At 45.1% G+C, this 25,728-nt stretch overlaps 1 protein-coding gene across 4 annotated transcripts in view; it reads left to right on the top strand.

Moving 5' to 3' along the window:
- Nucleotides 1–25,728, top strand: part of LOC112222449 (filamin-A-like) — a 73,067-nt gene that overhangs the window by 15,104 nt on the left and 32,235 nt on the right. For all 4 annotated transcript variants that reach the window (XM_042304346.1, XM_042304349.1, XM_042304347.1 and 1 more), the window contains exons 3-14: nucleotides 10,554–10,805; nucleotides 10,950–11,047; nucleotides 11,427–11,574; nucleotides 11,669–11,787; nucleotides 15,507–15,584; nucleotides 15,813–15,975; nucleotides 17,202–17,402; nucleotides 17,923–18,060; nucleotides 22,604–22,730; nucleotides 22,927–23,063; nucleotides 24,813–25,009; nucleotides 25,401–25,514. In XM_042304346.1, the coding sequence (XP_042160280.1) occupies nucleotides 10,554–10,805; nucleotides 10,950–11,047; nucleotides 11,427–11,574; nucleotides 11,669–11,787; nucleotides 15,507–15,584; nucleotides 15,813–15,975; nucleotides 17,202–17,402; nucleotides 17,923–18,060; nucleotides 22,604–22,730; nucleotides 22,927–23,063; nucleotides 24,813–25,009; nucleotides 25,401–25,514 (1,772 nt within the window). The remainder of the gene's footprint in view (nucleotides 1–10,553; nucleotides 10,806–10,949; nucleotides 11,048–11,426; nucleotides 11,575–11,668; nucleotides 11,788–15,506; nucleotides 15,585–15,812; nucleotides 15,976–17,201; nucleotides 17,403–17,922; nucleotides 18,061–22,603; nucleotides 22,731–22,926; nucleotides 23,064–24,812; nucleotides 25,010–25,400; nucleotides 25,515–25,728) is intronic.

The raw sequence follows: 25,728 nt of genomic DNA, 5'->3' as shown, positions 1-25,728 counted from the left end.
ACAGCGGCTAACTGGGAGACGCTCCGGTGGCACAGCGGCTAACTGGGAGACGCTCCGGTGGCACAGCGGCTAACTGGGAGACGCTCCGGTGGCACAGCGGCTAACTGGGAGACGCTCCGGTGGCACAGCGGCTAACTGGGAGACGCTCTGGTGGCACAGCGGCTAACTGGGAGACGCTCTGGTGGCACAGCGGCTAACTGGGAGACGCTCTGGTGGCACAGCGGCTAACTGGGAGACGCTCTGGTGGCACAGCGGCTAACTGGGAGACGCTCTGGTGGCACAGCGGCTAACTGGGAGACGCTCTGGTGGCACAGCGGCTAACTGGGAGACGCTCTGGTGGCACAGCGGCTAACTGGGAGACGCTCTGGTGGCACAGCGGCTAACTGGGAGACGCTCTGGTGGCACAGCGCTAACTGGGAGACGCTCTGGTGGCACAGCGGCTAACTGGGAGACGCTCTGGTGGCACAGCGGCTAACTGGGAGACGCTCTGGTGGCACAGCGGCTAACTGGGAGACGCTCTGGTGGCACAGCGGCTAACTGGGAGACGCTCTGGTGGCACAGCGGCTAACTGGGAGACGCTCTGGTGGCACAGCGGCTAACTGGAGACGCTCTGGTGGCACAGCGGCTAACTGGGAGACGCTCTGGTGGCACAGCGGCTAACTGGGAGACGCTCTGGTGGCACAGCGGCTAACTGGGAGACGCTCTGGTGGCACAGCGGCTAACTGGGAGACGCTCTGGTGGCACAGCGGCTAACTGGGAGACGCTCTGGTGGCACAGCGGCTAACTGGGAGACGCTCTGGTGGCACAGCGGCTAACTGGGAGACGCTCTGGTGGCACAGCGGCTAACTGGGAGACGCTCTGGTGGCACAGCGGCTGGGAGACGCTCTGGTGGCACAGCGGCTAACTGGGAGACGCTCTGGGGCAGCGGCTAACTGGGAGACGCTCTGGTGGCACAGCGGCTAACTGGGAGACGCTCTGGTGGCACAGCGGCTAACTGGGAGACGCTCTGGTGGCACAGCGGCTAACTGGGAGACGCTCTGGTGGCACAGCGGCTAACTGGGAGACGCTCTGGTGGCACAGCGGCTAACTGGGAGACGCTCTGGTGGCACAGCGGCTAACTGGGAGACGCTCTGGTGGCACAGCGGCTAACTGGGAGACGCTCTGGTGGCACAGCGGCTAACTGGGAGACGCTCTGGTGGCACAGCGGCTAACTGGGAGACGCTCTGGTGGCACAGCGGCTAACTGGGAGACGCTCTGGTGGCACAGCGGCTAACTGGGAGACGCTCTGGTGGCACAGCGGCTAACTGGGAGACGCTCTGGTGGCACAGCGGCTAACTGGGAGACGCTCTGGTGGCACAGCGGCTAACTGGGAGACGCTCTGGTGGCACAGCGGCTAACTGGGAGACGCTCTGGTGGCACAGCGGCTAACTGGGAGACGCTCTGGTGGCACAGCGGCTAACTGGGAGACGCTCTGGTGGCACAGCGGCTAACTGGGAGACGCTCCGGTGGCACAGCGGCAATCGGTTAGCTGGTTGTATGACACACCACCTAAACCACTTAACCTGTTGGCATGTGTGATAGTTGTTTTTGTGCAGCATGTTCCATAAAGCAGTGTGTCAGTTGCTGTCTCTTCTGTCTGAGCCAGAGGAATGTGGGTGTGTGCGGGGGTGTCAGGGTGTGTTTTCCACCCTCCCAGTTCTATTTCACTTGGCCTAGCAGTGTGTGTGTGTGGAGACGCAGTGATGAACAGTGCATATTTAAACAGCACAGGACAGGCTGATCTGTCAAACACCATTTCCAATTCTCTCCTCACAAATGTACTTGGACACCTAAGAGGCACAGATGAGTCTTAGTTTACACCTGTTGACATCCTGATTTCTGAAGGAAGCTAAGGGTGCTACAAGCTCCACTCCTTTGCTCTACGTGGGATTTTTGGAGTAGCGGACATCTTTTGCTACCATGATATCCTCGCTAGGCCCACTTCCATTCACAAGGGGGCGATAACAAAGTATTTATTTTCATTTTGTGAAAACAAGATTCTCCTTCCCTTGCTAGTATTAGTTAGGTGGCAACCTGGCTAGTTGGCTTTGGGCTTTTTAGCTAGCTTCCCACATCTCAATGTGAAATCAGATTTTATGAAAAAATACATAAATAAATGCCCTGGCAAATATTGTTCTACTTGCTGGGAATTTAAAACATTATCCCAGTTTGATATGTTGCTTGTGTCATTCCCATATAGTCTAAAAGTAGAACGTCATGTTTTACATCATGCTACAGTAGGTTCTACCATTCACAATAGCCTCATCACTAGTTATGACTTCTGAACACAAACCTAAGGGTTTGGCTTCTCATTTATTGTGAAAGAAGTCTTAACACCTTTTTAGCTTCCCACATCTCCCATGTGATAGAATCTGAGTCATCATTTAAATAACATGCCCTGACATATTGTTCTACTTACCAGTGTAACCTACAACATTCTACTGACTTGATTATGCTGCTTCAAAGTATTCCCATATCAGCTAAAAATAAAATCATTAGTTTTAGCCAGGTTTTCCTTTCCATGACGATCTGTTAAACCTAGAGTAACGGTATCACTTCTAAACTAAATACATGGGGGGGAAATCAATGCAAAATGGGTTGCTTATTTAATGCGGTCTTGGTTTAGCTTTGCAATCACGAAGTTTAAGTGATTTTGAATTTGATTCGCTTTCTACATCGCCATGTGAAATACTCACCAGGGCATTTTCTTTTATTTAAATCTTATCTTTCTACTTTAACCTACAATGTTATCCCAGTTTGCTGCGTCAATGTATTCTCTCATATCAGCTAAAAATAGGTTATCGTGTTTTGGTCACGGAGAAAAAGCCTGTTTTTACCAGCAGCCTATAATCACTAGTATTACTTCTAAACAACATTCATGGGGGGGGGGTTGTTGAAACAGTCGCTGAGATTCTATTCTATTTTCTTATTATTGCAAAATGGGCTAGTCGGATGTATAGCATGTAGATTAGATCAGGGAACCAAGCAAACCTCCTCGCCTACACAACACTTCCCCCATGGCGACGGGAGGGATGATACGGCACGTTAGTATTCACTTGGCACGGGAGTACGGCGAATGGCAGCGCGCACTACAAGGAGCTGCCCCTTTTGTGACAACCACGCTGCGCTCCATCGGCTCTGTTTGGATGTTCTATGGAGACTCTCGTGTGTGTGTGTGTGTGTGTGTGTGTTCCTCTACTTGGATCAGGTGACCAACTCCCTGGAAGGAAGAAGCCTTGTTGTTATGGACAGTGGAGCACAACTGGATATTCTGGGAGAGGGGAGTAGGGCTGGGAATTACCAGGGACCTCACAATACGATAGTACTGAATTTAGGTGGCGATATGCATTGCTATTCTCAGTTTTATGTATAGCGATTTGATACTGTGGTTTAATTGGGATTAGATGTTCCAAGCCTATTGCTCACCATATGTCTGCTGCAGAGGGACAAGAGCCATGAGGGGAAAACAACACGTTTTGATCAGTCATGGAAATAAGTGCTGAAATTTGGCTCCCTATTTAAAATATATAAAACTGGACTTTTGGTGTAGGTACGGCCAACTAACGTAAAAATAGTCTTGCGACATTGTCAACACGATATATTGTCAAACATGCCTGAAATTAAATATCCCCCCCAAATCACTAGCAGAGAGGAGCATTCTGTAATGGATTAAATTGAGCTCTTCCTGTTTTTCTGCTCATTTATCATAACTTCCTGTCTGTGGGCATGGCCACGGTACTGTTGGCATGAGTAATCAGTTGAGAAACTTGTGTCTTTTTTTTTTGTTGTAAGCTGTCTGACATTTTGGTCAATTACGGTGTTCGGGCTCCCGAGTGGTACAGTGGTCTAAGGCTCTGCATCTCAGTGCAGGAGGCATCACTACAGACACCCTGGTTCGAATCCAGACTGTATCACAACTGGCTGTGATTGGGAGTCCAATAGGGCCGTGCATAATTGGCCCATCGCCGTCCGGGTTTGGCCGGTGTAGGCTGTCATTGTAAATAAGAGTTTGTTCTTAACAGACTTAATCTTAATCTCTGCTTTCAGTTTAGTTTAAATGTTATCTCCATCACCAGTTTAAATGTCTGCAGATCAGCCTTGAAGGTCATGAGTAGCTGCCTTGGACCCTCTGATCAGGGCATGGCTGCCTTGGACCCTCTGGCTGCTGGTCACACAACCAGTCTTCAGTTTGAACCTAGGTTTAATCTAACCTCCTAGCTCAGAGCTCGGTCCTGGAAGGCTGACTACAAACTATCCAGGTGGAAAGCTTCAAGTTCCTCGGCGTACACATCAATGACATGACATTTTCAATGGTCGACCCACACAGTGTGGTGATTTCATTGGTCCTCAACACGCAGCACTTCATTCAGGATAAATGGAGTTATCCCTGAGTTAGCCTGCCCCGGAGCAGGTTAATTCTGGAGGATTTGTTGCCATAGAAATGTACCTGGCTGAAAGGTGAGCCACATTTCGTGAAATCAGAGTTGACCAAAGTTACATGGTGAACTCCTCGGACCTATAGGGCTCTGATAGTTAATTGCACTCCCCTGGTGTCCCAGGTCTGCATTAGGCCCTGATTGGAAGGAGAGGATGAAAAGCAGAACTATTTTGGCCGTCCAGGACCAACGTTGAACAGCCCTGTGTCTGCTGGAGCTGTGTGGTGGGTGTAGACGTAGTTTGGGAGCTCCTAGTGGAGCTCATGAGGAATCTGTGCCAACAAGCCCATTGTTACTATACAGCATGATGCATTGTTGAGAAACATGTCCTTTCATTCTTTGTCTTCCATTGGTTGTGAGACACACAGCTCTAACCCATGCGCTAGGCCAGAAGCCCACATTACTTTGTTTTTGTGCCGGGGTCGTCGTTCCTTTAGAGTGGTGCACAATCAGTGCTGCTAATTCTGTTAGCACCCTGCTAGCTTTAGTGGGGAGATGGACCGGGACCCAAAATGAACACTCTAACTTCATGACCAATGCTAGGATCTTATTGGTTGAAGCCATGTAGCACAGACCACTCTCTCAGCCAATCAGAGCCAGGCTCTTTGAGCTGTAAAACGTCCCCATTCTTCCCACTTTCCTCTCCGCCATCGTCCGTCTGTAATGTGAGCCCTGGTAGGAATGGGTGGAGAGAGGAATGGGAGGAGAGGAGAGGGGGAGGAGAGGAATGGGAGGAGAGGAATGGGTGGGCGGATAGCAGTCAGTTTGGGTCTTTCCTTTTAAGGCAAAAAACAAGAAGGAACTTTTCCAAGGGAGGGAGTGAGTGAGGGAGTGAGTGAGGGAGTGAGTGAGGGAGTGAGTGAGGGAGTGAGTGAGGGAGTGAGTGAGGGAGTGAGGGAGGGAGGGAGTGGAAGAAGCAGAAAGTGCAAAAGGAAGTGCAGCTAGCTGTTGTAGTGCTGCCTGCGTGTTAGAGGATAGGAGTTAAGCCAACTGTTACCCCAGAGTTAGTCAGGTTTGGGTTGTGAGTCATGTATGCTCATACCGACAATACTACAGGAACAAACATTTGACCAACTGGGGACATTTTGTTAGTCCCCACAAGGTCAAATGCGATTTCTAGACTGTTAAGGTTAGAATTAGGAGTTTGTTTTCAGGTTAGGTTTGGGGTTAGGGAAAATTAGGAATTTGAAGTGGGAATAGATTGTGTCCCCAGATGGTTAGTTATACAAGTGTATGTCAGTGATAAGGCCAGTGTGGAATGTCTCATTTCCTCTGGGTGTTCTGTCTGGGAGCTGTGGTCACTGCGACCCCACCCACCCCTTTCCTCCTCCCCAGTCATGACTCTGCTGTGTTTTATCACACTTTTTAGAACATTACCAAAACCACACTTTTGGAGGCCAAACAATGGCACAAAATGCATACCATGACGTTTTCACATGGAAACAACGCTTGATTTTTCTATAGATGTCCAACCATTCGGGATAATTTGAATAACTCGCTAACAGACAGTGAATGGGGAGGCTAACCAAAGATTATCGATATACTAAGAAACACAGGTCTCCACCCTAACAATGGGAACGGTTGTCCACACAGTGGCACGGCGGGTTTCCTAGCTCCCACCTATCCTTCCTTCGGATTGGTGGATACAGGTCATTATTGTAATCCTTTTTTGAAAATTCGATGAGGGTTGTTGCCATCAACCGCCTGTATTAATTGGAGGGAGATACTAGTAGCCTTATGCCATGAATATGCATAGCAATCTCGTGACAACTCCGATAGTGTTTTTTTTTTTTCTCAAGTTGCCGGGATGTCGTAATTGCTATATATCAGTACACTCGTAACAAGTTAAGCATTATAACTTCTATTCGATAAATTAGCATGTAGAAAATAAGCACAATATATATTTTTAAAAATCTAATTCAAAACTCCTTGCTTGGTGGGCGACACAAAATAATGCCACATGCTGGTGGGGGGGATAGATTTTTCAACGGCGTTAGCCCAGAGAGGAAGAGAGGCCCAACTAGCTAACAGACAGTGAATGGGGAATGCTAACAGACGGGGAATGCTAACAGACGGTGAATGGGGAATGCTAACAGACGGGGAATGCTAACAGACGGTGAATGGGGAATGCTAACAGACGGGGAATGCTAACAGACTGTGAATGGGGAATGCTAACAGACGGTGAATGGGGAATGCTAACAGACGGGGAATGCTAACAGACGGTGAATGGGGAATGCTAACAGACGGGGAATGCTAACAGACGGTGAATGGGGAATGCTAACAGACGGGAATGCTAACAGACTGTGAATGGGGAATGCTAACAGACGGGGAATGCTAACAGACTGTGAATGGGGAATGCTAACAGACGGGAATGCTAACAGACGGTGAATGGGGAATGCTAACAGACGGGGAATGCTAACAGACGGTGAATGGGGAATGCTAACAGACGGGGAATGCTAACAGACGGTGAATGGGGAATGCTAACAGACGGGGAATGCTAACAGACGGTGAATGGGGAATGCTAACAGACGGGGAATGCTAACAGACGGTGAATGGGGAATGCTAACAGACGGGGAATGCTAACAGACGGTGAATGGGGAATGCTAACAGATGGGGAATGCTAACAGACGGTGAATGGGGAATGCTAACAGACGGTGAATGGGGAATGCTAACAGACGGTGAATGGGGAATGCTAACAGACGGTGAATGGGGAATGCTAACAGACGGTGAATGGGGAATGCTAACAGACGGTGAATGGGGAATGCTAACAGGCGGTGAATGGGGAATGCTAACAGGCGGTGAATGGGGAATGCTAACAGGCGGTGAATGGGGAATGCTAACAGGCGGTGAATGGGGAATGCTAACTGGCGAATTGGCAAAACAACATGTATTTCTTATGTTCCATAATTTTCCTTCAATTCGCTCGAGGCTGAATGCATTCCTTCTCAGGAGACTGAAAAGACTTGTCCTGGGTCTTCAGATCCTCAAAAGGTTTTACAGCTGCACCATCGCGAGCATCCTGACAGGTTGCATCACTGCCTGGTATGGCAACTGCTCGGCCTCCAACCGCAAGGCACTACAGAAGGTAGTGCAGTGTGTATGGCCCAATACATCACCATGGACAAGCTTCCTGCCATCCAAGACCTCTTTACCAGGCGTGTTGGCGGAAGGCCCTAAATTGTCAGACTCCAGCCACCCTAGTCATAGACCGTTCTCTCTGCTACTTTACTGCAAGCAGTACCGGAGCACCAAGTCTAGATCCAAGAGGCTTCTAAACAGCTTCTACACGCAAGCCATAAGACTCCTGAACATCTAGTCAAATGGCTACCCAGACTGCTCCCCCTACGCTGCTGCTACTCTCTGTTATTATCTATGCATAATAACTCTACCTACATGTACATATTACCTCAATAACCTCGACACCGGTGCCCCCGCTCATTGACTCTGTACCTGTACCCCCTGTATGTAGCCCTGCTACTGTTATTTACCTCCTTTATACAATAATAGCCGATTTAGCCGAGCAATGGTCCTGGCGCAATTAAAAACAAAAGTGTTAAGGGAAGCCAGTTGCGATTTGGCTTCACACCTATCACATCAAAAGCCAAATGTCATTAAATTGTTGTATGGTGATAGATATTTGGACTTGTGGTTTTACTTAATTCTCCATACTGGCCAATGACTATAACGGTGATTCTGATACAACCATTAATTCATACATTGTGCCTCTGGCCTGAGAGGATGAAAGTTAAATATGTAGAAGGCTAATGTTAACTAGCTGTCTAATCGTTGCCCATGAAATGAAGCTTAGCAAGCAAGTATTTTAGCCAGGTAGCCTAGGACGACAACAACTAAAGCATGAAGAGAGAGGATGGCATTTCTCTACAAGTAGAGTGAGTTAACATGTTTATTCTACCTGCAAGCACACTGAAATCAGAACCATGAATAGCCACATGATATTTACCTTGCTTTTGATTGGACTAAGTAATAGTTTTTGATATCATTTAGTTGTCACTGTATTAGACTAAGCAGAGGATTTGATGATGCTGGAATAGTGGAGGCAGCTCCTGTTTCCTTTAACTCTCCGGTGTAGTAAATCAAGAGTTAGTCTGAAAATGTGTGAAACCTTACCTTTGACCATGCTGTAGGACATCTATCTGTTGCATGCTATATGCTTTATGGACTTAACTAGACATGGTTGCTCTTTGGTTTTGTGATGAACCACAGGTGTGGTTGAATTTATTCTGTCTGTCTTATCGTCTCTGCCTTTAGGCCTGTATACCACTGTCTTATCGTCTCTGCCTTTAGGCCTGTATACCACTGTCTTATCGTCTCTGCCTTTAGGCCTGTATATCACTGTCTTATCGTCTCTGCCTTTAGGCCTGTATACCACTGTCTTATCGTCTCTGCCTTTAGGCCTGTATACCACTGTCTTATCGTCTCTGCCTTTAGGCCTGTATACCACTGTCTTATCGTCTCTGCCTTTAGGCCTGTATACCACTGTCTTATCGTCTCTGCCTTTAGGCCTGTATACCACTGTCTTATCGTCTCTGCCTTTAGGCCTGTATACCACTGTCTTCTTATCGTCTCTGCCTTTAGGCCTGTATACCACTGTCTTCTTATCGTCTCTGCCTTTAGGCCTGTATATCACTGTCTTATCGTCTCTGCCTTCAGGCCTGTATATCACTGTCTTCTTATCGTCTATGCCTTCAGGCCTGTATATCCGTGTCAAGGCATATGAACTAACAGGTGATAGAGCAAACAACAGGTTGTACTATGGCTTTTTTTTCTGGCTTTGCTTCCCCAGTGATTTTTATCCACGCACTGTTACTGAACACAGTCAATAGGGAGGTGAACTAGCTAACGGACAGTGACTGGGGGGGGGGCTAGCTAGCTAACTAACTAACAGACAGTGACTCGGGGGGCTATTCAGAATTTCTCATTCCTCCAGCAGAAATGGCTTCCATGTACTTGTTTCTTGTTTGTGCATTTCACCCTTTTTGGTTGTAAGGCTCGTACGACTGTCCTGCTTAATCTAATGTTGGTGTCATACTAGCAAATCAACTGCATTGTACTTAAATCTTCTTAATTAATTAATTAACTTCAACCAGTAAAATGGCTCTTTGGCTAGCTTTGCTTCCAGTCCATGTCAGTGAGCGTTAGCATTCTAGCTAACAATTGCTGAATTCAAAATGGTTATTTTGCAACATTCAAAACCAAATATAATCTTAGCGACTGTTTGCGCAATATTCAAAACAACATTGTAAGCCTATGAGAACTGTAAAAGGATTACAGGAGGATTCCATTCATGTTTTCTGGCTTTCTGTGTCAGACACGCACCGACACAACAAAAGGAGGATTCTTGTCTCCTGGATTGTGTTGCCTCAGCATTCCTCCAGCAAGCACCAGCGTGTGAGGAGCGCCAACACATCTTTATCGAGTTAGAACTCAGGCTGTGCCTTCTCCCTGTCCTGGGGGCTTGTTTTTATCACACCACCCTTAGGACCTGATGAGCAATTACCTCAATCCTGTGTGTGCGTGAAGACGTGTGTGGACTGGTCTGTGGTTGCATCATTCTTACGCTCATCGCTGATCTCCCAGTCACCAATCCAACGCCCACCCTCGCTACAGCTCTACTCCAATCCTAATGCTTTGCTTTATCTTGGCCAGGTCACAGTTGTAAATGAGAATTTGTTCTCAACCGGCCTACCTGGTTAAATAAAGGCGAAATAAAAAATCCTCATCGAACCCCACCCTCTACAGCTATACTCTAATCCAACCCCACCCTCTACAGCTCTTCTCCAATCCTAACCCAACCCCACCCTCTCTACAGCTAATAACTCTAATCCAACTCCACCCTCTACAGCTCTTCTCCAATCCTAACCCAACCCCACCCTCTCTACAACTATACTCTAATCCAACCCCCCACCCTCTACAGCTCTTCTCAACCCCCACCCTCCAATCCTAACCCAACCCCACCCTCTCTACAACTATACTCTAATCCAACCCCACCCTCTCTACAGCTCTACCCCCCACCTTATCCTAGATCTGCATATTCATATATTACTGTCTCTCCTCCAGACTCCAAGGCCATAGTGGATGGTAACCTGAAGCTGATCCTTGGCATGGTGTGGACGCTGATCCTCCACTACTCCATCTCCATGCCCATGTGGGACGAGGAGGAGGAGGGGGGTGACGGCCAGCAGAAGACCCCGAAACAGAGACTTCTGGGATGGATCCAGAACAAGCTACCAGAGATCCCCATCCACAACTTCAGCAGAGACTGGCAGAGTGGCAGAGCACTGGGGGCACTGGTCGACAGCTGTGCTCCGGGTAAGTCGGGGTTAAAGGTCAGAGGGTAGGGGGGGGTAGATAGGTAGTCACAAGGGGCTTGTTTCAAAGACCCAGTAAGCATTATTTTTTTATTTATTTTTTATAGTTGTGTGTTTCTAAGTTTTAAATAACATTTTCTTATAGGCCTGTGCCCTGATTGGGACCAGTGGGACCAGACTAAACCAGTGGACAACGCCCGTGAGGCCATGCAACAGGCTGATGACTGGCTGGGTATCCCTCAGGTAAACGAGCTACGCTAACCATCACATTGTTCTCTGTGGAATCATGCTACCATCATAATCATTACAGAGCTGTGATGCTGTCTGTAGCTTCATGGCGTTAGCCTAGTATTTGTGTGCAGTGCTGAGTTGTCATGTGGGCAGGGCTTTCGTGCGAGGTTGGCAGCTCTGCAGACCTTGGTAGCGTGCTGTCAGTTATCTCTGTGGTTGGTGTTTCCTCCCAAAGTGGGCCAGTTCTCAGAACAACTCTTCCTCTGTCTCTGTGGCTCTGTGGGTGCTTTGTGCAGCTTGAGATTGTCTGAGGTAGTGGCTAAGGTCTACATTAAATCACGCTACCCTCTGCTGTGTGTGTTTCTAAACAGTGTGCCATCTGGTTTCCTAGGTGATAACCCCAGAGGAGATCGTTGACCCTAATGTAGATGAACATTCCGTGATGACATACCTGTCCCAGTTCCCCAAGTCCAAACTGAAGCCTGGCGCACCCCTCCGCCCCAAACTGAACCCCAAGAAGGCCCGCGCATATGGACCAGGTACACACTAACATGTTTTCCTGTCTCTCTCTCACACACACACCTAAATGTTTTCCTCAGCCTCACCTCTTTTGCTCTCTCTCTCGTTCTCCAGGTATAGAGCCAGTAGGTAACGTTGTGATGAAGAAGGCGATGTTTACAGTGGAGACCATCAGTGCTGGGATGGGAGAGGTGCTGGTGTATGTAGAGGACCCTGCCGGACACAAAGAGGAGGTACGCCCACACACACACACACTGCATATATATACACACACACACTGCATATACAGTTGAAGTCGGAAGTTTACATGCACTTAGGTTGGAGTCATTAACTCAGTTTTTCAACCACTCCACAAATTTCTTGTTAACCAACTATAGTTTTGGTAAGTCGGTTAGGACATCTACTGTGTGCATGACACACAATTGTTTACAGACAGATTATTTCATTTATAATTCACTATCACAATTCCAGAGTCAGATATTTACATACACTAAGTTGACTGTGCCTTCAAACAGCTTGGAAAATTCCAGAAAATGATGTCATGGCTTTAGAAGTTTTTGATAGGCTAATTGACATAATTTTAATCAATTGGAGGTGTACCTGTGGATTTATTTCAAGACCTACCTTCAAACTCCGTGCCTCTTTGCTTGACATCATGGGAAAATCAAAAGAAATCAGCCAAGACTTCAGAAAAATAAATTGTAGACCTCCAAGTCTGGTTCATCCTTGGGAGCAATTTCCAAATGCCTGACTGTACCACATTCATCTGTACAACCAATAGTACACAAGTATAAACACCATGGGACCACGCAGCCGTCATACCGCTCAGGAAGGAGACGCGGTCGGTCTCCTAGAGATTAATGTACTTTGGTGCGAACAGTGCAAATCAATCCCAGAACAACAGCAAAGGACCTTGAAGATGCTGGAGGAAACAGGTATACAAGTATCTATATCCACAGTACAACGAGTCCTATATCGACATAACCTGAAAGGTCTCTCAGCAAGGAAGTAGCCACTGCTATAAAATCGCCATTAAAAGCCAGACTACGGTTTGCAACTGCACATGGGGATAAAGATCGTACTTTTTGGAGAAATATCCTTTGGTCTAATGAAACAAAAATGGAACTGTGGCCATAATGACCATTGTTATTTTTATATGAAAAAGTGAGAGGCTTGCAAGCTGAAGAACACCAATCCAACCGTGAAGCACGGGGGTGGCAGCATCATGTTGTGGGGGTGCTTTGCTGCAGAAGGGACTAGTGCACTTCACAAAATAGATGGAGTCATGAGGTGGGAAAATGATGTGGATATATTGAAGCTTGGTTGCAAATGGGTCTTCCACATGGACAATGATCCCATGTATACTTCCAAAGTTGTGGCAAAATGGCTCAAGAACAACAAAGTCAAGGTATTGGAATGGCCATCACAAAGCCCTGACCTCAATCCTACAGAAAATTTGTGGGCAGAACTGAAAAAGCTTGTGTGAGCAAGGAGACCTACAAACCTGACTCAGTTACACCAGCTCTGTCAGGAGGAATGGGCCAAAATTCACCCAACTTAATGTGGGAAGCTTGTGGAATGCTACCGGAAACGTTTGACCCAAGTTAAACAATTCAAAGGCAATGCTACCAAATACTAATTGAGTGTATTTAAACTTCTGACCCACTGGGAATGTGATGAAATAAATTACATCTGAAATAAATCATTCTCTATTCTGACATTTCATATTTTTTAAATAAAGTGGTGAGCCTAACTAACCTAAAACAGGGAATTTTTACTAGGATTGAATGTCAGGAATTGTGAAACTGAGTTTGAATGTATTTGGCTAAGGTGTATGTAAACTTCTGAAATAAAGCCAACTGGATGGAATATGGGGAAAAATGCACAATTTTTTTTTTTTTTTAATCTTCAACATAGAAATGCTGCCAAATTATTTACAGAAACTTGTTACAAATGATGGCGTTACCCATGATTCACCAAAGTACTTTAAGGATATGTTTTAATTTCAATCTCCTCTAACTGAAGTTAATTGTAAGGATTTTCTATTATTAATAATAATATGTACAGAGACTCATTTGAAGGCCAAATTACAGAGGAGGAACTTCTTAATGTAATTAAAGCCTTTACGCCTGGGAAAACCCCAAGGCTGGATACATACCAGTGGAGGTGTACCAAACCTTTTTGATCTACTCAGGACTGTTCTTGGCGTGTTGTAACCACTCTGTAAATGGTCGATTATCGGACACTTGGCAAGGTCTGATTTCATTATTACTGAGACAGGATACAAGTTAAAACAATTGGAGGACCCTTACTCTTCAGTGTTGTGATGCAAAATGTATAGCAAATAGAATTTAAAAGGTATTGTCGGATATTATTTATCCTAGTCAGACAGGTTTTTTACGATACATTGGAGAAAATATAACACAAGTACTGGAAACAATAGAACACTGAAATATCTGGGAAACCAGGCCTGGTATTCATAGCTGACTTTGAAAAGGCCTTTGAGGAAGTAAGACTGGAATTTATATACAATGCCTGGAATATTTCAATTGGAGACTCCCTTGTGCAATGGGTTAAAGTTATGTATAGTAACCCGAGGTGTAAAATAGTCCATGGCTACTTAAAGTTTTAAACTGTCAAGAGGAGTAAAACAAGGTTGTCCACTATCGGCATATCTATTTATTATGGCCATTGAAATTTTAGCTGTGAAAATCAGATCCAACAATAATTTCAATGGATTCCACAGCCTCCTAGAGGATCTAGGTACTTTTTCTAACCTCTCTGGATTGAAACCATATTATATACATATTGGATCACAAAAATGCAACTTGTACATTATAGGGTAGTTTACCAATAAAATGGTCTGTTTGGGATGTGGACATACTCGGTATACAAATCCCAAAAGAAATGATCACTCCAAAAAAATAGGTAGGATCTTACTACCATGGAAAGGAAAATACCTTTGTGGAAAAATCACCCTGGCTAACTCTTTAGTCAGTTCACAATTTACCTACTTGCTGATGGTCTTGCCTACACCTAGTGAACAGTAATTTTAAATTGAGAGAAAAATGACTTTGGAGCGGCAAGCCAGACACAATTTAAATGCCTTATTTATATAATGAATATGAATTCGGGGTGCAGAAATTAAAATATTAGACCTCTCACTAAAGGCTTCAGTCGTACAAAAGTTAAACTTAAATCTGAACTACTTCTTCAAATTAGTAAGAATGTCTCACCCCTCTCACTTTCAGTTATTTAAAGGAAATCCCAAATATCACCTTTTTAAGTGGTTTTAAACGTTCTAGAAAGTTGGTTTCAATTTAATCCACCAGAAAGACAGAATAAATAATATAACAAATATTGTGACTAAACTCGAATATAATAAAAAAGAAACCAAAAAAAGTATAGCTGTATAACTCTCGGTTTCTCAATTCAATTGAAGCATTTGAAGTAGATAATATTTTTTTTTTTTAACAGTAAACATTACTCAAGTTCCAAAGGAATAAAAACATTTAAAATGTCGTGTCTATATACAGTGTTGTAATGATGTGCAAATAGTTAAAGTACAAAAGGGAAAATAAATGCATGTATTTACAATGGTGCTTAATCTTCCCTGGTTGTCCTTTTCTTGTGGCAACAGGTCACAAATCTTGCTGCTGTGGTATTTCACCCAGTAGAAGTTGATCAAAATTGGGTTTGTTTTCAAATTCTTTGTAGGTCTGTAATCTGAGGTGAATATGTGTATCTCTGGCCAGTCATTTGCCAGGAGGTTAGGAACCGCAGCTCAGTTTCCACATTTTGTAGGCAGTGTGCACATAGCCAGTCTTCTCCTGAGAGCCAGGTGCTTTATGGAAGGTTTGGGAATTGCATACTTTTAGGTGGTTGAAATGTAATGTCTCTTTTCTGGATTTTGATCATTAGTGGGTGTCTCTCTCTCTATCCTCCCCGTCAGGCCAAGGTGACAGCCAACAACGATAAGAATCGTACCTACTCAGTCTTCTACATTCCCAAAGTCACTGGGATGCACAAGGTAAGCCTAAACGAACCCTACTTAATCCTAGGTGATGGTGCTCTGTGTAATGTTGTTAGGTGACATGTTTTTCTGACCAGGTGACTGTGCTGTTTGGTAACTCTGTATTGTTACCAGGTGACGGTGCTGTTTGGTAACTCTGTATTGTTACCAGGTGACGGTGCTGTTTGGTAACTCTGTATTGTTACCAGGTGACGGTGCTGTTTGGTAACTCTGTATTGTTACCAGGTGACGGTGCTGTTTGCGGGGCTACACATCAATAAGTCTCCTTATGAGGTGGATGTGGGGATGGCTCAGGGAGACAGCAGTAAAGCTACAGCCCAGGGACCTGGACTAGAACCTGCCGGGAACATCGCCAATAAGACCACATACTTTGATGTCTACACCGCAGGTACACACTGTTCTCTCTTCACAGCCATTTTAAAATCACCATGGGTCTCTTTCTGACATCCCTGAGCAGTTTCCATCCTCTCAGGCAGCTCCGTTAGGAAGGACGACTATTTTTGTTGTGGTTTAAAAAAAGAAGGGTTTTAGATGCACAAATACCCCCAAATGCTAACCTCCCCTGTTATTGTAATGGTGAGAGGTTAGCATGTCTTGGGGTTATGATATAAAATGCTAACTTCCCCTGTTATTGTAATGGTGAGAGATTAGCATGTCTTGGGGTTATGATATAAAATGCTAACCTCCCCTGTTATTGTAATGGTGAGAGGTTAGCATGTCTTGGGGTTATGATATAAAATGCTAACCTCCCCTGTTATTGTAATGGTGAGAGGTTAGCATGTCTTGGGGTTATGATATAAAATGCTAACCTCCCCTGTTATTGTAATGGTGAGAGGTTAGCATGTCTTGGAGATATAAAATGCTAACCTCCCCTGTTATTGTAATGGTGAGAGGTTAGCATGTCTTGGGGTTATGATATTTGTGCGTCTAACTTTCTCACTCATTATTCCTGATTCATTCCTATCCATAATGTTGGTAGCATCCACATTCATGTAGACGTGTTTTCATATATTCTATTACAAATGACTAGTAGTCTAGTGGTTAGCGCGTTGGGCCAGTAACCGAAAGGTTGCTAGATCGAATCCCCGAGCTGACTAGGTACACCTGTCGTTCTATCCCTAAAACAAGGCAGTTAACCCACTGTTCCTAGGCCAGTTAACCCACTGTTCCTAGGCCAGTTAACCCACTGTTCCTAGGCCAGTTAACCCACTGTTCCTAGGCCAGTTAACCCACTGTTCCTAGGCCAGTTAACTCACTGTTCCTAGACCAGTTAACCCACTGTTCCTAGGCCATCATTGTAAATAAGAATTAGTTCTTAACTGACTTGCCGAGTTAAATAAAATTAAATGAGACTATACATTACTACTTTAATACACAAGTGAATTTGTCTCAATACTTTTGCTCCCCTAAAGTGGGGGACTATGTACGAGAAGTGCTGTAATTCCTAAACGGTTCACCCTATGTATGACAATGCATCAAATGAAAGCTGACAGTCTGTATTTTAACCCCATTGTTAAACTTTTGGAGTATTGGGCCAAAAAGAGGGCTTCTCAGTCCCATAATTATAGAGGACGCAGTCTATTGGTATGATGCTAAAGCTGCCCCTGTCTCCAGGTGCTGGTGTGGGAGAGGTGGAGGTGGTGATCATGGACCCAGCGGGTAAGAAGGACGTGGTGGTGTGTCAGATAGAGGATAAGGGCAACAGTTCGTACCGCTGCACCTACAAACCCACCCTGGAGGGGGCCCACACCATCTACGTTACCTTCGCTGGAGGACAAATCAGCAAGAGCCCCTTCACTGTTAACATAGGAGAAGGTGAGACAGACTGAGGGAAATGAGGCAGAGTGTCTGACTTTACTTTGTCTGTTTCTGCTGTTCTGTTTCGTTGGTTCTGTTTCTTGCTTTGTTATTCTGGTTCTGTTTCTTGTTCTGTTTCTTGCTCTGTTATTCTGTTTGTCACTACTTTTATATTCTAACTGCTTCGTTCTCTCTCTATGGAAGGATGGAGGGAGCTGGTATCTCTTCTCTCTCTGGAGCAGCTTCTTCCTTCTACTGTCCTGTCACTTCCTGGGATCTCTCTTGGGTGCTAGACTCGGTGTGTGTGTCTCATACTATTCATTGTGACTCATCCTTTTTCATAGACTGGTGTGTCATCTCTCTCTAAACCTCCAAACTCAGACTGACCCAGTGTCTACACACACACACACACACACACACACACACACACACACATGCGCATGTTACTCAGCCGGTCCTTATTTAGCAGTTCCCCTGGGGGTTAATGTCATCCATTCAAACTATAGACTGTGTTCACCTCTAACCCTCCCTCCCCCAGCTTGTAACCCCAGCCTGGTTCGGGCTAAGGGGCGTGGTCTGCAGCCCAAAGGCCTCAGGGTGAAGGAGACGGCTGACTTCAGAGTCTTCACTAAAGGAGCTGGGACTGGAGAACTCAAAGTCACCATCAAGGGCCCCAGTGAGTCAACTATACCCAGCAGCAGCCTATATATTTAGGAAACTACACTACCCAGCAGCCTTAGTTTCATAAACTATGCCAACGAGCATCTATTAATAATGTATTCTCATCAAAAAAAGAAACGTCCTTTCACTGTCAACTGTTTATTTTCAGAAAAATTAACACGTGTAAATATTTGTATGAACATTAGATTCAACAACTGAGACAAACTGAACAAGTTCCACAGACATGTGACTAAATGGAATAATGTGTCCCTGAACAAAGGGGGGTCAAAAGTAACAGTCAGTATCTGGTGTGGCCACCAGCTGCATTAAGTACTGCAGTGCATCTCCTCATGAACTGCACCAGATTTGCCAGTTCTTGCTGTGAGATGTTACCCCACTCTTCCACCAAGGCACCTGCAAGTTCCCGGACATTTCTGGGGGGGAATGGCCCTAGCCGTCACCCTCTGATCCAACAGGTCCCAGACGTGCTCAATGGGATTGAGATCCAGGCTCTGCTGGCCATGGCAGAACACTGACAGGAAATCACACACAGAACGAGCAGTATGGCTGGTGTCATTGTCATGCTGGAGGGTCATGTCAGAATGAGCCTGCAGGGAAGGGTACCACATGAGGGAGGAGGAGCTCAGTCTGATGCTGTGACACACCTCCCCAGACCATGACGGACCCTCCACCTCCAAATCGATCCTGCTCCAGAGTACAGGCCTCGGTGTAACGCTCATTCCTTTGACGATAAACGCGATTCCGACCAGCTCCCCTGGTGAGACAACCGTGACTCGTCAGTGAAGAGGTCCAGCGACAGTGGGTTTGTGCCCATAGGCGATGATGCCGGTGACGTCTGGTGAGGACCTGCATTACAACAGGCCTACAAGCCCTCAGTCCAGCCTCTGTTTATTGCGGACAGTCTGAGCACTGATGGAGGGATTGTGCGGTAATGGTGTAACTCTGGCAGTTGTTGCCATCCTGTACCTGTCCCGCAGGTGTGATGTTCGGATGTACCGATCCTGTGCAGATGTTACACGTGGTCTGCTAATGAATCTTTCTTTTGGTGTTTTTCAGAGTCCGTAGAAAGGCCTCTTTAGTGTCCGAAGTTTTCATAACTGTGACCTCAATTGCCTACCGTCTATAAGCTGTTAGTGTCTTAATGACCGTTCCACAGGTGCATGTTCATTCATTGTTTATGGTTCATTGAACAGGCATGGGAAACAGTGTTTAAACCCTTTACAATGAAGATCTGTGAAATTATTTGGATTTTTACGAATTATCTTTGAAAAACATGGACCAGAAAAAGGGACGTTTCTATTTTTTGCTGAGTTTATGTACCAGTCAAGTTTGGACATCGACTCATTCAGGGGGTTTTCAAGTGTTAAACAAATAAATATATTTGAGATTATTCAAAGTAGCCACCCTTTGCCTTGACAGCTTTGAACACTCTTGGCATTCTCTCAACCAGCTTCATAGGGAATGTTTTTCCAACAGTGTTGAAGGAGTTCCCACATGCTGAGCACTTGTTGGCTGCTTTTCCTTCAGAGGGACAACTCATCCCAAGTCATCTCACTTGGGTTGAGGTCAGGTGATTGTGGAGGCCAGGTCATCTGATGCAGCACTCCATCACTCTCCTTGGTCAAATAGCCCTTACATAGCCTGGAGGTGTTGGGTCATTGTCCTGTTGAAAATGATAGTCCCACTAAGGCCAAACCAGATGGGATGGTGTATCGCTGCTGTGGTAGTCATGCTGGTTAAAACCTCTTGAGCTTACTTGAGACGCAGACGTCTCACCTAGAGCTCTAGAAATGCACATGCGCGACGCTATATGCTAATGGTATTAGTTAAAACGCAAACGTTCATTAAAATACACATGTTTGGTATTAAAATAAAGCTACAGTCATTGTGAATCTAGCCACCGTGTCAGATTTTTAAAATGCTTTTCGGCGAAAGCATGAGAAGCTATTATCTGATAGCATGCAACACCCCAAAAGACCCGTAGGGGATGTAAACAAAAGAATTAGCATAGTCGGCGCTACACAAACCGCACAATAAAATATAAAACATTAATTACCTTTGACCATCTTCTTTCTTTGCACACCTTGATGTCCCATAATCAATACTGGGTCTTTTTTTGGATTAAATCGGTCCATATATAGCCTAGATATCGATCTATGAAGACTGTGTGGAAAACGGAAAAAAGAGCGTTTCATAACGTAACGTCATTTTTTAAAAGTTAAAAATTCGACGATAAACTTTTACAAAACACTTCGAAATACCTTTCTAATGCAACTTTAGGTATAACTACACGTTAATAAGCTATAAAAATCATCAGGAGGCGATGTAAATTCGATAGCCTGCCGTGTGGAAAAATGTCCGGAGAAAAAGGCAGACAATGCCTCGGGTCGGTGGTCGGAGAGAATCGGTTCCCTTTGGGCGGATCTACCAAGAATCAATTCAGATTCAAATGAGGAGACTCTATAGATCCTGTGGTAGCTGTAGGTACTGCAAGCTTGGCCAAATATATTACGGTTCACCTTTAACAATTCATGGGAGTGGCGCATGGATATTTTTTTCCATCTCCAGTGATCAGATTTTCCTGCGTGCGCTTTTCGATGAAACAGACATTCTGTTATAGTCACAGCCGTGATTTAAACAGTTTTGGAAACGTCTGAGTGTTTTCTATCCACACATACTAATCATATGCATATACTATATTCCTGGCCTGAGTAGCAGGACGCCAAAATGTTGCGCGATTTTTAACAGAATTTCAGAAAAAGTAGGGGGAAGCTTAAGAAGTTAAGTGAGCCTTGAATTCTAAAAAAATCACACTACCTCCATGTTTCAAGGTGGGAACCACACATGCAGAGATCATCTGTTCACCTACTCCATGTTTCACGGTGGGAACCACACATGCAGAGATCATCTGTTCACCTACTCCTCCATGTTTCACGGTGGGAACCACACATGCAGAGATCATCTGTTCACCTACTCCTCCATGTTTCAAGGTGGGAACCACACATGCAGAGATCATCTGTTCACCTACTCCTCCATGTTTCACGGTGGGAACCACACATGCAGAGATCATCTGTTCACCTACTCCTCCATGTTTCACGGTGGGAACCACACATGCAGAGATCATCTGTTCACCTACTCCTCCATGTTTCACGGTGGGAACCACACATGCAGAGATCATCTGTTCACCTACTCCTCCATGCTTCACGGTGGGAACCACACATGCAGAGATCATCTGTTCACCTCCTCCTCCATGTTTCACGGTGGGAACCACACATGCAGAGATCATCTGTTCACCTACTCCTCCATGCTTCACGGTGGGAACCACACATGCAGAGATCATCTGTTCACCTACTCCTCCATGCTTCACGGTGGGAACCACACATGCAGAGATCATCTGTTCACCTACTCCTCCATGTTTCACGGTGGGAACCACACATGCAGAGATCATCTGTTCACCTACTCCTCCATGCTTCACGGTGGGAACCACACATGCAGAGATCATCTGTTCACCTACTCCTCCATGCTTCACGGTGGGAACCACACATGCAGAGATCATCTGTTCACCTACTCCTCCATGCTTCACGGTGGGAACCACACATGCAGAGATCATCCACTCAGCTACATTGCATCTCGAAGACACTGCAGTTGGAGCTGAAAATCTCCAATTTGCACTAATCGACCCAAATGAGATTTACACCCGTCTGTCCCTTACTCCTGTTTCTTGGCCCAAGCAACTCGCTTCTTAGTGGTGTCCTTTAGTAGTGGTTTCTTTGCAGCAATTCAACCATGAAGGCCTGCTTTCATGCAGTCACCTCTGAACAGTTGAGGTCTGTTACTTGAACTCGGAAGCATTTATTTGGGCTGCAATTTGAGGTGCAGTTAACTCTAATGAACTTATCCTCTGCAGCAGAGGTAACTCTGGGTCTGTGGCAGTCCTCATGAGAGCCAGTTTCATCATAGAGCTTGATGGTTTTTGTGACTGCACTTGAAGAAACTTTCAAAGTTCTTGGAATGTTCCATATTGACTGACCTTCATGTGTTAAAGTAATGATGGACTGTCATTTCTCTTTGCTTATTTGAGCTGTTCTTGCCATAATGTGGACTTGGTCTTTTACCAAATAGGGATATCTTCTGTTTACACCCCTACCTTGTCACAACACAACTGACTGGCTCAAATGCAATAAGAAGGAAAGAAATTCCATATTCACTTTTACCAAGACCACATGTTAATTGAAATGCATTACAGGTGACTACCTCATGATGCTGGTTGAGAGAATGCAAAGCTGTCATCAAGGCAAAGGGATGCTACTTTGAAGAATCTGAACTTTTAAAATATATTTTTAACTTTTTGGTTACTACATGATTCCAAATGTGTCATCTTTTCACGTCTTCACTATTATTCAACAATGTAGAAAATAGTAAAAATAAAAACCCTAGAATGAGTAGGTGTAAACTTTTGACTGCTACTGTGTGTGTGTATATCTCTCTCTAACACTAACTCAATTTTCTTAATGACCAAACTGACCCTGTGTGTGCAGAGGGTTTGGAGGAGCCCTGTAAGAGGAAGGATCTAGGAGACGGAGTGTTTGGGTTTGAGTACTACCCCACCACCCCCGGAACATACAGTATAACCATCACCTGGGGAGGACAACACATCCCCCGCAGGTACATTTACATTGTTAACCAGAGTGACATATAGTTAGACTTAGTTGAATGCACTAATAGGGAAAAGGAAGTCATTGCAGGTGAATTCTGGTAAATAACTGTGATCCTCTTTGCAACATATGATGTGTCAACAACAATTAATAGTCATGAATAGAGAGCCTGGTGTAATGCTGTCACACATCACTTCCTGTTGCAGCCCGTTGGAGGTGAAGATTGGTTTGGAGGCGGGTCCACAGAAGGTGCGAGCATGGGGGCCCGGCCTGGAGAGCGGCATTGTGGGTAAATCTGCCGACTTCGTGGTCGAAGCTGTTGGAGAGAATGTGGGAACACTGGGTAAGTGTACACACACACACACACACACACACACACACACACTTGTACGGCTAACTTTGTGGAGACACAATTCAGTCCCATTCAAAATCCTATTTTCCCTTACCCTAACCCAAAACCTAACCCTAAAATTAAACTTGGCTCCTAATAGAGGTCGACCGATTTATGATACCGATTTGTTGGAGGACCAAAAAAAATGATGCTGATTATTTAAATATATATATTTAATGATGACAATTACAACAATACTAAATTAACTTAATATAATACATTTTTATAAATGAAATCTGCTCAATTTGGTTTAAATAATGCAAAAACCGTGTTGAAGAAAGTAAAAGTGCAATATGTGCTATGTAAGAAAGCTAACGGTAAGTTCCTTACTCAGAACATGAGAAGATATGAAAGCTGGTGGTTCAATATTATTCCCAGTTATGAAGTTGTAGTTATTATAGGAATTGACTCATCAACTAGTTCTCTCTCTGCCATTTGCATTTCATATACCTTTTGACGATTAATGTTCTTATAGGCACTTTAGTATTGCCATCCTAATCTCAGCAGTTGATAGGCTTGAAGTCATAAACAGCGCTGTGTATGCCAGCAGCTCTTAGCAATGCTTCAAACACAGTAATGTTTGATTGCTTACGAGCTTGTTGCTGCCTACCACCGCTCAGTCAGACTGCTCTATCAAATCAGATTTAATTATAACATGATAACACACAGAAATACGAGCCTTTGGTCATTAATATGGTCAAATCTGGAAATTATCATTTAGAAAACAAAACGTTTGTTCTTTCAGTAAAATACGGAACCATGGTGGCATCCATCAGTCTAAATATTCCTGTTACATTGCACAACCTTCAATGTTATGTCATAATTATGGAAAATTAATTAGCAACGAGCCAGACGGCCCAAACTGTTGCATATACCCTGACTCTGCGTGCAATGAACGCAAGAGAATTGACACAATTTCCCTAGTTTAATATTGCCTGCTTAACATTAATTTCTTAGCTAAATATGCAGGTTTAAAAATATATACTTCTGTGTATTGATTTTAAGAAAGACACTGATGTTTATGGTTCGGTACATTCGTGCAACGATTGTGCTTTTGTCAAATCATCACCCGTTTGGCGAAGTAGGCTGTGATTGTAGGCTGTGACAGCCACCGCATTGATTATATGCAACGCAGGACATGCTAGTTAACCTAGTGATTGTGAAGATTGATTGTTTTTTAAAGTTTAATGCTAGCTAGCAACTTACCTTGGCTCCTTGCTGCACTCGCGTAACAGGTGGTCAGCCTGCCACTCAGTCTCCTCGTGGAGTAACAGGTGGTCAGCCTGCCACTCAGTCTCCTCGTGGAGTAACAGGCGGTCAGCCTGCCACTCAGTCTCCTCGTGGAGTAACAGGCGGTCAGCCTGCCACTCAGTCTCCTCGTGGAGTAACAGGCGGTCAGCCTGCCACTCAGTCTCCTCGTGGAGTGCAATGTAATCAGCGTCCAGAAATGCCGATTACCGCTTTGTTATGAAATTGGTCCTGCTTAATCGGTCGACCTCCAGCTCCTAACTGTTAACGTAATTCTAACCTTAACCCTAAACCCCCAATAAATAGGATTTGACCTTGTGGGGACTAACAATGTCCCCAGTCGGTCAAATTTGTGTAAGTTTACTGTTCTTGTGGGGAATTCTGGTCCCCATTAGAATAGGTAAACACGTCCACACAGAATCTGCGTGTCCTCATCAGAAGGTCTGTGTCCAGGTTTCTCAGTGGAGGGTCCGTCCCAGGCGAAGATCGAGTGTGATGATAAGGGCGACGGGTCATGTGACGTGCGGTACTGGCCAATGGAAGCAGGAGAGTATGCGGTGCATGTGCTCTGTAACAACGAGGACATCCAGCACTCTCCCTTCATGGCTGAAATCACTGCTGCTCTAAACAAGGACTACTACCCTGATAAGGTATGTTAAATCACTGCTCTAAACAAGGACTACTAAGGTATTTGTATGTATTATGGATCCCCATTAGTTCCTGTCAAGGCAGCAGCTACTTTTCCTGGGGTTTATTATGGATCCCCATTAGTTCCTGCCAAGGCAGCAGCTACTCTTCCTGGGGTTTATTATGGATCCACATTAGTTCCTGCCAAGGCAGCAGCTACTCTTCCTGGGGTTTATTATGGATCCCCATTAGTTCCTGCCAAGGCAGCAGCTACTCTTCCTGGGGTTTATTATGGATCCCCATTAGTTCCTGCCAAGGCAGCAGCTCTCATCTCACCAGATTTGTCTAACCCGGGTTTTGAACCGGCAACCCTCCAGTTGCTAACCTGTGATGCGCTCTCTTTGCTGTGTCCAGGTGAAGGCGTATGGTCCAGGCCTACAGAGCAGTGGTCTTGCTGTGGGGAAACCCACTGAGTTCACCGTCGACGCCAAGCTGGGAGGGAATGCTGCCCTCAACATCCTGGCACAGGTACGTGTAGATAACACACTGGGGGTGATTTAACGTACATAGCTGTACGTGTGAGGTGGAGGTGTCATTGTATTCGCTGAAGGACAGGCCAAACCAACTGAATGAGGCACAGCCTGTTTAACAATGATGCTATGGGTTTCTCTCTCTTTCTACATGGCAAATTCATTATTACTTACTGTGTGTGTGTGTGTGTGTGTGTGTGTGGGACCAACAG

This window comes from Oncorhynchus tshawytscha, linkage group LG22, assembly GCF_018296145.1.
Source record: "Oncorhynchus tshawytscha isolate Ot180627B linkage group LG22, Otsh_v2.0, whole genome shotgun sequence".
In the NCBI taxonomy this organism is placed as follows: domain Eukaryota; kingdom Metazoa; phylum Chordata; class Actinopteri; order Salmoniformes; family Salmonidae; genus Oncorhynchus; species Oncorhynchus tshawytscha.
The sequence above is the reverse complement of the archived record's forward strand: the minus strand, read 5'-3'. Positions and strand labels throughout refer to the sequence as shown.